Source organism: Ricinus communis, chromosome 5 (assembly GCF_019578655.1).
Source record: "Ricinus communis isolate WT05 ecotype wild-type chromosome 5, ASM1957865v1, whole genome shotgun sequence".
NCBI classification, from domain to species: domain Eukaryota; kingdom Viridiplantae; phylum Streptophyta; class Magnoliopsida; order Malpighiales; family Euphorbiaceae; genus Ricinus; species Ricinus communis.
In genome coordinates, this window is record NC_063260.1 from 2,429,021 (window position 1) to 2,442,548 (window position 13,528).

Below are 13,528 nucleotides of genomic sequence, written 5' to 3' on the forward strand. Positions count from 1 at the left end.
AAGATGTATAAATAGAATCATATGAGAAAAATTATAAATCTATATGTGAATATATTAATTATTAGAAAGTTATATGACACTAGTTCTAAAGCACTTTAATTATTCATTCATACAAATTAATATAAAAGTAAATACATTAAATGGACATCCCAAAATAATATAATTTGTCACTTACATGAATAACAAAATAGCAAAATACATTACTAATTAAAATTAAAAAATAAAAATAAAAATCTAAAATTAAATAATTTCATCTCTTATTGCTCCAACTTATAAGTTATCCATTTATAATGCTCTTCAAGAGTTATTTTCAAGAACTCAATCTTCTTTGCTCTAGTATTGAGCAACTTAAGTGCCTTGAAACGTGCACACTTATCTAAATTTGGTATTTTTTTTTATAATGTTCAAACAATTGTGTTCACTGCTATTTGAATTAATAGCTTTAGCCAACTTGTCAACGGAATGAATGAATTTGTTTATAATATATGTTGATTATGATTAGACTCAGAAGAAGTAGTTTTTTCTTCAAACTCACTTCTATTACGTTTTTTGCGTCCTTGAGGAACATCTAGATTAATGGTATCAGAGGGTAGCAGTAAAATGGAGTATCCATAAGATGAAGATTGATACAAGAAATCTTGCACATTATTATGTATGAATGTCCAAATATTAGTATCATAAATCAACTCATCTAAAGCAGAACCTCTATTTTCCTCTTCCTCAAGTGTTCTTGCATCAGTAGCTTCCTCTAATCTGATTGTATTTTTTCCAATTGTAGTTTCATTTCCAATTGCGATTCTTAAATCTTCATAGTCTGTAAAAATGTTTGTGCGATAGCTTCTATGGATGGGATGAGACTGATCAAGATAAAAAAATATTAGTATATGACTTTATGCATATTAAAATAATACACAAAACAAAAAAGAAAACATAGATTCCTTCAAATTAAACAAAAGCAAATAACAACAAATAAATTAAAAGGACTAATGTATGTATTTTTGAATAAAAGAATTACCTTAAAGTAATTCTTCCATACTTCATCCCGAATAGTAGACTTTTTGGGCATAGGGTTCCATCCAAATTAAGAGCTATAACTTAATAGATTGCAATAATTGTTGTATCTTTATTTAAACCATTTCAAACGGCTTAAATATTGAGAATAATTATTATCACATCCAATTTTTTCATTCAAAGCAAGGAGTATCCTTTTTTCAACAATTCCTTCACCAAACAAGCCACTGCTATCGCGCCAATCCTGATTCGCAGCATCAACCATGAGTTTCATTAACTCGTTAGTTTCTTCAATTGTCCAAGTTTTATATTTCTCACCAACTCTTCTTTTAACTTTGTCATTTCTTTGATATGTATCTCTCATTATAATATTACTTTATTATACATGCAATATATAATAAACAAATATAAATAGCATAAAAGAAATATAATTGAGTAAATAAACTAATAAAAAATTCGTATGCTATTAAAAGACTAATGACATTTAAATGCTTTAAAAGTATTTCATAGGTATTATATTATAACAACAATAAACTAACGAAATTTTTATTGGTGGGTGTGTGAAAATATTTTTTTGCCACCAAATTAAGAGCAGAAAGTATACTCATATCATGTATTGACACAGTTCTTAATAAACAATACAAAACTAAATAAATAAAAGCATTAACATGGTCAAATCATGCATGTGGACAAAGTAAGTTCAGAAGAATGGTAGCATGATAGTGCCATGTTAAGTAAGGAAAATGGAGGTCAAATATGGATTTACATCCTTTTGGCTTTTGAGTAAATTGTTTTATTTCCTTTTAGGTATTGTCATTATAAATATAATTGACATGTATAGTAAAAGCCTTACAAGTTATAGTAGCATATGGACTAGAAGCATATAAGAACAATAATGAGAACAAGAACAAATATTAGAAGAGATCTCCAACTTGAATTATGTCCTAGATTTTTCTTGAGTAAAATCAAAACTTTTTTTATTCCTAAGCACTGTAACAGTGATGAATTTTGTTTCTTCTAGATTAATGCTACAAGTGAATGCACAATACATATAATTTTCAACAATTGTATTAAAAAATTCCTAAATATGCACACAAAAATAATAAAAAGTCACATAATAATCTTATAATTGTTAAAGAGAATCAATATAATTATGCAATAGTGAGATCAAAAAGAAGAAATACCTGTTATTTTTTTCTTTTGCTTTCTTTTCAGCAATGAACAACTTCTGTACTTGGAAAAAGTCTGCTCAAATCTTGAGGTAGGATGAAATAAAAAAATTTAGGTTTTCTATATATACTAACCTATAAAAAGTCATTCAAAGTGTACAAAATTCTATTATCTATAAAAGTTCATGACTTTTTAAATATGGATTTACTTGTATTAACTATTTAGAAGTCTTAATTGAATATCTCTTAACTTTTATAGACTTTTTTTTAAGTTTATAAAAGTCATTATTAAATACACTCTAACTTTTAAAGAGTCTTTAAAAGTTAGGATTGAATGCCCCGTGACTTTTAAAATCTATCAAAGTATTATACGTCCTAATTGAATACACCCCCTAAGTTTGTATTTTTCTTTTTAAGTGGCAAAACTCGATGTTAAATACTATTTACCCTATGCGATTTAGTTTAATATACGAATCAGTTTCTGTATTTTTTATTATATTAACATTCTCTTGAATTTTAATAAAACTAATCAATATCTCATTCCGTGTTAATCGAATGACTAAACTGCTAATTTAAAATTATAATTTTATTCATGAACTTATTATAAAGTATCAAACTCGTTCTAAAATTAATCTTATTATCAAATTAGAGTAAAATCTTATTTTTAGCACAAGTTAATTTAGTATCTAATTAAAATAATAAATTTGATATTCTTTTTCTTTCTCTGATTTTTTATTTTTAATACAATTTAATTCAAATAAATTTTAAAATTTTAAAACTATTTATATTTACAACAATATTGTTAAATTATTATATAATTTAATTTTAGTTATTAATATAAAATAAACAATTTCTAGTTAAAAAATATCATTCTATTATTATTTTTAGTATATATTATAGTTAAACTATATAAAAGTAAAAAAAATTAAATAAAATAATCAAGTCTTAATCTAGCAAAATAATCGAGATACCAAAATTCACCATCAATAAAAAAGATCATATGATAATCTTATATATTGAAAATAATTTTTTTTTCAACTACTCAAATGAGATTAATAGAAGTAAAATATTCATTTGTAATGTAGTTTTAGTATATAATAAAAATAATAAATTTTATCTATTTATTTTATTTAAAATTTTAAAAATGAACTATATAATATTTTAATGATATTAAAAAAAATATTTTTAATACGTTTCAATTTCTTTAAAATTAAATTATGCTAAAAAAAGAAAAGAAAGAAACAAGTAAAAGAGTATTATTATTTTAATTAGATGCTAAAACTAATATATGCTAAAAATAAATTTACTCTACTTTGATAATATAATTAATTTTAGACGAGTTTGATAATTGATAATACATCCAAAGATCAAATTGTAATATTAAATTACCAATTTAGTCATCCGATTAACCAGGAGTAATAATTAATTTTATTAAAACTCAAAAAGATTTTAATATAATAAAAGAAAAAACCAACTTATATATTATACTAAACCTCAAACCTCAAAGGCAAATAGTAATTAATCCTAAATCTTTTTTGTGTTTTATTGTTGTTGAGTACATGCCAATAATGAAGTGATTCCATTACCGCTCAGACAAAAAGACATCGTTGCTTGTCATTATTGCTATTAGATGAACTAGTTATCAATTTATAAAATGCTAGTCTAATATATTTCAAAAAAGAAAAGAAAAAAAAAAAATTTGATCCCATTTAGGATAAGTGTAAGATTTAAACTTAAGCAGCATACAGAATCGGTTGTTTAAATTAATTAAAAACAGAAAAATATTTAAGTGAAATTGGGTCGAGAAGTTCAACAATTTTCTGCTGAAGAAACCTGAAGAACAAGCGCAAAGAAATCTTTAGCAATGTTGTAACTACATCCGCAAAAAGTCGGACCAAAAGAGAAATGTGACAACAACTTCCCCACCAATGGGCGATTATAGTGGCCTGTACTGTACAGTTAGTGTTGCAAGCACATACAATGCGGCTGCAGTTACTTTAATTTAATAACCTGCCTTGGGAAGTTAGGATTCATAAATCTGTTCAGCCAAACAAATCTTACTATGATTATTAGCAATCTAAAAGTTTCATGTTCCTGCTAAGAGGGTATAGATTGATTCCTATATTAAGACTAGCAAACTGTACCTTGCATGAAAAGGTAGGTATGCATGAACATAAACCCATAATAAAAGCTCAAGCCCAACATAATCCCAGAACCATTCTAAAGCATACAACCTAGAAATCAGTACATTTTAGCATCACAGCTGATTCTTGTAAAGACGGGAATCAAACCATAGCTGGCTGGAATTTTAACAATAATAAAGCAAAAGTCAGCACTAAATTTCTCAGCAACTTATCACACTTCACTGCCTTGATCTTGACTCAGCTCTTCTAGCTTCGTCGGGTGTTGATGGAAACAACTCCACGTACCTTGACCCAATTGTCATCTTATCCTTGCTCATAGCTCTTTTAGCTTCATCAGCAGAAGCAAACTCTACATAGGCCTCTCCAGTAGCTTTCCCATCTGGCCGGCATGCAATGTGTATTCTATCTTCAACCAGCTCGAATTCTTTAAAAAATTCAATTATTTCAGGTTTTTTCGCAGAGAAGGGGAGACCTCGCATCTTCAAAATCTCAGTGTATTCTAATTGATCCTTATCACTGAACCTCTTTGCTTTAGATGGTGGAGGGCTTCCATGGTAGTCAGTGTCATAAATTCCTTCATAATTCACCTCTGCAGCAACAGCATTATAATAATCCTGCCTCTTGCACCTAAAGACTTCCACATATCTGCGTCCCATGTTCTGTCGGTCTCTCTGTAAAGCAAACTCAACCTGCATGGCTCCTGCAAAGACCACAAAAGCCTCTCCTGTAAACCGTCCATTCTTATTGACCAGCAGCACATCCACAATGTCAAGTCCAGCAAAGAACTTGAAGATGTCGATGTCAGTGCAGTTGAAAGGAAGACCCCTCAGACGAACGACGGGAAAGGGAGCTGACTGAAATCCTCCACCATAGCCATAGGGTTGAAAGCCACTCGATCCACCGCTCACTGCGAAGTAGGGATTTGATTCCATCATTCTTGGTCTCTTTGAGCCGACCTCGTACCCATCCGAAACCCCCCCGCTTCCCAACATTGCCCTTCAATTATCCATACCCAAAAAAGAAAGAAAAATCCCCACTCAACCTGTTAATAAAACCAAACCCAACCCACACTTCCCTGACACCTAACATTCCTACAGTTTTCTTCTAAAAAACAAGCAGGCATCATACTTAACAGCCCTCCTAAAATAAAACTACAGATACACTCCAAAAGCAAAGCATGACAAAAAGCATAGCATATAATCACCAATGGCAGCAACAAGTACTCAAGTATGCAACTAGAGAAGATTTGGCAAATAGTATATTTTCCATATGCCATTAGCTCGCACATATTTTAGACCCATGGTACATCATATATACACTCTTTGCATACAAAAAATCACAAACCCAACAACATCACAGAATCATAACACCAACAAAATTATAGCCCTGAACCTATTTGCAAAATTAGTTTTGTTTCTGTCTTCCACATGTTCATTAACCCAGAATATGCACAATATTTTGAAAACCCTAACTACAAGAACGAGATAAACAAAAAGAAAGAAATCAAATTTCACAGACACCAACCAAAAAAAAAAATGGATCTTTGGTTTACAGAATATAGCAAATCAAACGGCAGTGACGGCAGCAAAATCATATAATGAAAGGCACACATGAAGCGAAGTTAGTTATACATACCCTCTTGATCCGTACATGGTGTGGTGTGGCTTTGAAATCTTTAAGCAGCGTTTGTTAAATTCTTCGAAGAAATTAGAGAGATTTGAATCTTATTTTTTTTATTGGAAATTCAAAAGATTCAAAACCCTAACTGATAACAAATCTGGCTCGGCTACAATAGAAGACAAGAAGAACCCTAGACTGGAGAGACGCAGAGAGAGAGAGAGCACTTGGGTCCAATTCAAAACTTAATTGACCCTCAAAATTTTCTAGACTTTATTTCTCTATTTTCTTTTTTCAAGCTAGCCAGCCTAGGCTTGGCCATGTGTCTGGACCAGTCCGGAACCGGCTCTAATTTATTGATTTTAAATTGTGTTTAGAGATTAAATGTTGAACCGGCTTGTATGTAAAAAAGTTTCGGTTCATAGTAAAATGTAGGACCGTTCAAGGTCCATTTACAATTTCGATTCCTTACGGTCTCAAGCCAACTTACTAAAAGGACCTTTGCCTGACGAAATTTTAGATAAACATCTAAAGATTAATAAAAAGAGAAAATACTAAATATTACTTTTAAGACCAATCAAATTTCAATTTAATGTCTTTCTAATTTATATTAAACTATTTATTTATTTGTATATTACCGATTTTCTTATATAAATTAATATTATTATTTTTTAAAATTATAAATTATTATATAATTATAAAATTAATTTATAAATAAATATAATATCAAAATTATTATTTAAAATATTATTTTCAATCATTATATAATTAGGAAACTAGTTTATTAGTTAATTTAATATTAAAAATATAATTAATATATTATTTTTATGATAAAATTAAAATTATTATCTAATTAAAAAATTATTTTATTAATTAATATAAAACTAAAATATACTTAAAATGTTATTTTTTATGATCAATATTTAATTAGAAATATAACTTATTAATAAAAATTATAAAATTATATAAAAATTTAAATTTTATATGTCAAAAATAAATACACATGTCAAAATAAAAATTTATGTGCCAAAACATAAACAGACATGTCAAAAATATTTATGTGCTAGATATTAAAATATTATATATATATATATATATATATATATATATTATTAATTATAATTTGCTATTACTCTTTTGAGTATTAGAAAAGGGCTAGAAAGATTACTATTAAAAAGTATGAAATTACTTCTTTCTCCTTTACTTTTTATTATTTTCATCAGTTTCACATATGCATCAATACTTGATTTTCTAAATACCTTGAAAAACACATCAATATGATATAATTATTTCAAAACTACATTATCTAAGAGAGATATTAGCAACAATATTTAGTTGACAGATTCTTCATTTGGGTTGATCAGATTTCACCAATAGGATTCAAGGGAAAAGATAGATTTCTTATTCGGGTTAATCAAATTTTGCCATTTTTAACACATTTTTAAAAGAAAAATCTAATTTAATGGAATACATATATATTAAAATAAAACAAAAATACTGATTTAACCACAACTTGCTACTAGAATATATTTTAGAATTATTAAAATATGAAATTTCTTATTTTTTTTATAAAAATTTATAAATGGTAATTCGAGTAGAATATATTTTAGAATTATTAAAATATGAAATTTCTTATTTTTTTATAAAAATTTATAAATGGTAATTTTTTTCTCTTGTAATCTGTAATTGTATTAACAACTTTTTAAATTTAAATTTCTATCTATACTTATTTTGTTATAATTTTAATTAACAAGTTTATTTTATTGATTTTTTATATAGTATCTTTTGCAATATTACAAAATCTTACTTTAAACTTAATTATTTATTTGATATTTTTATTTCTATTTTTTTATTTACTAATTTGAGTTCAGTAATGGATTTTATGTTCTTTTTTTTTTCTATAGTTTAGTTATTTTTATTTTTTACTTTTACTCATTTAAATTTAAGATTTGCATTAATTTATAGCTTTTATTTATTAATTGTAGAAAAAAACATAAATATGACATAATTTTACAATATTTATGATTTATACCTACAAACACCTTAAAGAAGAAAAGAAGAAGTTATATTTTAATAAAAAAAATATTGAAGCAATTTAATTTTTGTTTAAATCACACAAAATTCTCTTTTTTTCTCTCTTTATATTTTTACACTTCAATTTTATTTTATTTTATATTACTAAAATTTAAATAGTAATAAATAATTAATTATATTTATTCGTGCATATTTTATATTATCAATAAAATCAGAGCTTAAATATAATTTCTTTTATATATATATATATATATATATATATATATATTTCATATATTTTTATATTATTTATTTTAATTTTTAATATTCAAATCAATAATTTATAAATTAAGTAAATAGAACCGGATTGCTCAAAACAAACTGGAATCGACCGATTCAAAATAGTTTTCCCTTAATTGAAATCAGAACTATCAGTGCCAATTCTAAGTCGTAAAATAAAATAATTTATTTTGATTAATTATTTTATTTTTTAAAAATTAGTTAGACTTAGAACTAAAACTGTGAACTAGAACTTACCGACTGCACTGCAACTGCTTGTGTTTTTATATATAAGAATAGTTATTATTTTTATATTTGACATACAAACTATGAAATATTTAACATATATATTCTATTAATTATTTAACATAAAAAATATATAAGATATAATAAATTTAATTATAAAATATGAATATAAAATTAATTTATAAATAAAATATACATAATTTACCAATAAAATATTAATTAATTTCCGTAGAAAAGGCATGTATACTACTCATCAAATTCAAGAGAAGGGACAGATTCATCATTAGGGTAGATCGGAATTTGCCATCTCTAACACATTTTTGATAGCTCAAGTATAACCTTGTCCAATCTATGTCAAGGCCATTTCACCACCATGTCATCGCTATTCCATAGACAATAATACAAAGGTTGCCATGTTAACTGTTAATGGGAACATATATAGGCCAGTCAAGTACGAATATGCATCATACCTGCAAAGGCCCCTTCTACGAATTCAGATCAGATCAAACAATCAGCAAAGACCTCTGCTCAGTCCTTAGTTGGAGAAAATGGACACCAACCCAACCCTATTATATGTATCAGTTGAAAACCTAGAATAGGAAGAGTTAAGAGCAAAACGCAGGTGCACAAGATTTTACTCCAATCAAAGATCCAATGAACAGATTATAGACAGAATGTTGATGTCAGCTGCTTACAGCAACAATAACCATCTGTCACATGTCCACTGCACATCTTTTTTCTTTTTTTTTTTTTTGCTTTTCTAGATCAAAGCTCCAGATGTACAGAGAATGCGTTACAAGAGGTAATTAATTTTCCACTCACTACAACAAAATTGAGTGTATACACCAAATAAACAGAAGTTCTTTAGAATGTAGATGAAGATTGGGAAAAAAAATGCTGCCAAGGCCACAAGTGACAAGTGGTCTCTATTTGACTATAAATCGAAGCACATTGCTGTGTTTCGTTCTCAAAAAGATTTCATATCATTTACATTCTTCATTCTACTGGATGACTCGACATACAAATTTGCTCACCCTGGTAGATAATATCAACCATGGAATAATTCCAACCTGCAGTTACATCAAAAGAGTAAACAGAAATATAGAAAGACTTCAATGTCCCATCTCATGAATTGCTTGAAATCCTATTTATTCTCAACCAAGGTCTGACTCAGGAAAGTGCTGGTTGCTAATGGGCCAGAAGAGATCATTTAATCCCCAAAATACAGAAGTAGGTGTGTTAGATTTCTCTGGCATATTATCACTGGAAATCTTTTAATATAGTCTAACAAGAAATTTAGTTACCCTTCTCCAGAATTAACGCTATGGCTAAACAGAAGAAAAAGATGAAAAAGGATAGGAGTTGGTAAGTCTCCTTGTGCAGGTTCAAACTAAACAAGATTCCTCTGCAGAACTTGGAATTTGAGCGATAGACTTCATTTGCAGACATTTGGAAGTCCAGCAATAAAACTCTTCAATATGTTGCATCTGCAGTTTTTCGGACTTCAAAGTATATGATTTTACCTTTTAGTTATCCATGGTGGAGTAGCTATCATTTAGGAGACTTATAGCTGCTATTTTTCTCTTAATGCTCAGTAGTTACCATATGGTATGTGAAACCTCTATAGATATCTATGCGGTGGTTTGGAGGGCCTTTGTTTATGCTTAGTCGTTGTCATGTCACATGAATGAACTATAGTTAATCAGCAGTCTGATTCAGAAAAATCCTATAATGGTCCAATGGTTTTCTCTAGAATATGGTCAAGAACAAAACCCAAATAAATGGAAATCAAAATTATTACCAATACATTGTCATTAAAAAGACCTCCGGCACCCCAAGATAGCATCCTTCCTGTAAATAGTAAAACAGGTTGAGTCAACAAAAAGAAATATACAATTATTGAAACACTGCGTATAATTTCTTCTTTTATGATTATTCCACTCCAGTTACCTACTAATTGTATTATCTTTCTCACTGCCCATCTACCCATAGTCTTATCAATTAAAAAAAGATAAGCATCAAAATGATGAATCAGAAAAATAAAATGGGGATAAGTGGATAAAACTCAACATGATGTAGAAATTAATGAATGTAATGTATTACCAAAAGGCTGCACCAGTTGCTGAGATATTGCAGCAACAGGAGTCCTCCAAAACCAGCAAATCATCACAAAGTATGTCACAATCTGTATGCCAAATAAATTCGTTCAGGCCTCATGAAGGAGAAAAAAAAAAGTTCAATAAACAAAATACAACAGAAGTTCTAGACAACTTTGAACATTCACTAAACCTTTGAGAGAAATATGATTTTAAGGTACAAATCATAGGACAGCTTCATCTCCTTGTTGTGCATCTCTTGAACTGGATGGAAAATATAGGCATTAGAAGCTCTTATTATTATGGGATGATATGGAGCTTAAAACTAACATGTTTAAAATGTGGAAGAGGTCATTACAGAGGAGACATAACAATTAAGAAAACCTCTGGAAGAATCAGTCTATCTCTTCCTCTCTCTCTCACTTCAATTCATGGGGATGAATGTGCACATAGCAAAGGGTAACAAAAGGACAAAATCTCTGGAATAGATAACTCAGGATTTTGAATTGCCACAATTCAATGTTCACTTAATCCCAAGCTTAAACAAAAAGTTTGAAATAGCTTCAAACAAATTTTGGAAAATCAAGTTTCAAAGTGAAGACAATAATAGGTACTTAGAAAGGGAAAAAAAGACGTAGAAGATGAATGGGCAGCAGTTTTAAAGAAGGCCATGACATAAACTTGGTCGGAAAGTATCAGAATACTACACCATCAAATCAATATAAAACAAGCAATTTGCAACGGCTATCAACAGGCTTATTTTGGAATTTCAGGAATAGTTTATGGTGTCGGATGGGTCTACACAAACACAAAGCCTCCAATAGATATATCTACTTGCTGGCATATACACACACACACACACAGACAGACAGACAGACAGATAGAGAGAGAGAGAGAGAGAGTTTCAGGAATAGTTTATGGTGTCGGATGGGTCTACACAAACACAAAGCCTCCAATAGATATATCTACTTGCTGGCATATACACACACACACACAGAGAGAGAGAGAGAGATATAGATAACATTAACTCCATGATTCTGCCAATCTGTTATTAATTGTTCAATGGATTTACGCAACACAAGCAAGTACATCGCTTGAGAAAGTATGATTAAATAGATTCACACAATATCTATATCAAGTCATCTATAGAGGAAAATCAATGACTGCAATAGCAAAGAGACCTACGATTTGCTAGTTCCTTCTCCTTTGCAGCTGCCAACCTCCTAAGTTTCGCTGCCTGAGCAAATGTTGATGGCCTGTGACCAATAGAAATGTCAATCATACAAAAGAACAACACACTTCCTACAAAATAGTGACCCACTTCAACAAATAAAAACTGCCAATTCCTTGTAATTTTAGAACTCAACATAATTCCCACGTACTTAAAAATAGGCTCTCGAGCAATTCACAGAGCTTGACATAATTGTATATGCAATTTGGCACCCATTTGACATGATTGTAAAAAGGCTATTTCTATCTGATGCAGAAAATGGCCAATAGAAACATTAGTGAAAAAAGTCACTCACTGTGAGTAGGAGCTCGCCTCTTTCAATAGCTGCTTAATTTCCGTACGCAGCTGAACTTCTGTAGAAGTCTTAGCTGCTCTCTGAAAAAAAAAAAAAAAAAAGTACAATTCCTTGAGAAAATACATCTAAAATAGGAAACTTTATTGGAAAAATAAGGGCTAAACGTGTCATGAGAAAAAATACCATCATTTATTAATTTAGTTTAAGAATCCAGAGAGTAAGTTCTTCAATTTTTGGTAGGAAAGATTGGTGGCTTTATTATTTCATTAAATGTATTCTATGCATGTGACTAATCACGACTGAGTTCATGTAAAGGGAGATAAAGCCCCTGTATCAGGTTCATGACTGAGTAATATAAGAATCAGTTTCCACTTAGAATTCTCTTCATCTCTCCCTCCACTACATCTCCTCGATCTCTATATTTCTCGATTATTGTTCACAATTGGAACGGATTAATACTGCCAAGTAGATGCATAGAAGAACTACTTGAACCAAACATGTATAACCATCGATCCTCATGCATTGTACTGAACTTGTTTGGAAAAATAAAATCATTTAGAAGAATTCGAGTTCAATAGAATTAAATTCTTATGAAATCATGTCATCAATTCTTTGAAATTGCCCTTAATTCTAGCAACTACCCAAGAAATCAGAATCGGGTGATTAAGAAAAAAGAAAAAGTATTGGTAATCAACAGTTCCACTTGAAATCATCGAAATTTAACGTATGAATATCAAATTCTACAAAGCGAGAATTGTAAAGGAAATGGCCAGATCCTTTTGCCATAGCTGCAGCATGTAAATAAATAAAATCTAGCAATTTGAAGCACAAATCAAAATAATTTTAAAAAGAATAATTACCTTCTTTAATTGTTCGAGGTATGTGGAGACCAACTGAAAGAAAACGACAACAAGAAATATTAAAGGAGCAGCGAGAGACCTTCCCTGACCTTCTCCTCCTAGGGTTTCTTCTTCTCCCATTCTCAAAAATTCCTTTTTTTTTTTCTGTCTATGTCAAGAAATTAATTCAATGATATCAATCAAGATTCTATATCAATCTAAGTTCTGCATCTTCTTTTTCTTCTTCTTCTTCTTCTTCCTTATTTATTTAGTTATATCTTTGTGGTGATCTCTCTGTATTTTAATTTCAATAGGATTACGGGAGCAGATCGTTTTACAAAGAGAAATGCTACGTAACCCGCATCAAGCTGCACCGTCTTTTCCAATCTGACGTGGCATTTCATTAAATTTAGAAAATTATTTCTTTTCCTTATTTTATTTTGATTATTTCGGTAAAATTGTATAAATTATATAAATATATATTAATTTTTGAAATATAGAATTTTCTTAATATAAATTTATTATTTTGATATATATAATTTTTATCTCATATCTATTTATTTCTAAGATCTTTAGAAATTATATAAT

General features: G+C 29.0%; 3 protein-coding genes across 5 annotated transcripts; all 3 read right to left on the reverse strand.

The window, feature by feature from the left end:
* Nucleotides 1-476: 476 nt before the first annotated feature.
* Nucleotides 477-1,066, reverse strand: LOC125370127. The gene is made up of 2 exons (XM_048374598.1): nucleotides 1,016-1,066; nucleotides 477-857 (listed from the first exon to the last, which is right to left on the reverse strand). The coding sequence occupies exons 1-2, from the start codon at nucleotides 1,064-1,066 to the stop codon at nucleotides 477-479; spliced, it is 432 nt and encodes a 143-aa protein (XP_048230555.1).
* Nucleotides 1,067-4,271: 3,205 nt separating this feature from the next.
* On the reverse strand, nucleotides 4,272-6,244 carry LOC8281310 (heterogeneous nuclear ribonucleoprotein F). Of its 2 annotated transcripts, none has more exons than XM_002521672.4 (2): nucleotides 5,960-6,244; nucleotides 4,272-5,320 (listed from the first exon to the last, which is right to left on the reverse strand). In XM_002521672.4, exons 1-2 carry the CDS (start codon nucleotides 5,974-5,976, stop codon nucleotides 4,543-4,545), a joined length of 795 nt encoding a protein of 264 aa, XP_002521718.1. In that variant the 5' UTR covers nucleotides 5,977-6,244; the 3' UTR covers nucleotides 4,272-4,542. The 2 variants fall into 2 exon arrangements, with proteins under 2 accessions (XP_002521718.1, XP_015576368.1); XM_015720882.3 differs by having other exon boundaries at nucleotides 4,272-5,231; nucleotides 5,960-6,238.
* A 2,840-nt stretch (nucleotides 6,245-9,084) lies between these two features.
* LOC8281311 (protein GET1) lies at nucleotides 9,085-13,287 on the reverse strand. 2 transcript variants are annotated; one of them, XM_002521673.4, is made up of 7 exons: nucleotides 12,962-13,284; nucleotides 12,102-12,181; nucleotides 11,761-11,831; nucleotides 10,769-10,839; nucleotides 10,583-10,664; nucleotides 10,281-10,330; nucleotides 9,085-9,549 (listed from the first exon to the last, which is right to left on the reverse strand). In XM_002521673.4, exons 1-7 carry the CDS (start codon nucleotides 13,079-13,081, stop codon nucleotides 9,481-9,483), a joined length of 543 nt encoding a protein of 180 aa, XP_002521719.1. In that variant the 5' UTR covers nucleotides 13,082-13,284; the 3' UTR covers nucleotides 9,085-9,480. The 2 variants fall into 2 exon arrangements, with proteins under 2 accessions (XP_002521719.1, XP_015576375.1); XM_015720889.3 differs by having other exon boundaries at nucleotides 9,085-10,330; nucleotides 12,962-13,287.
* Nucleotides 13,288-13,528: the final 241 nt, after the last annotated feature.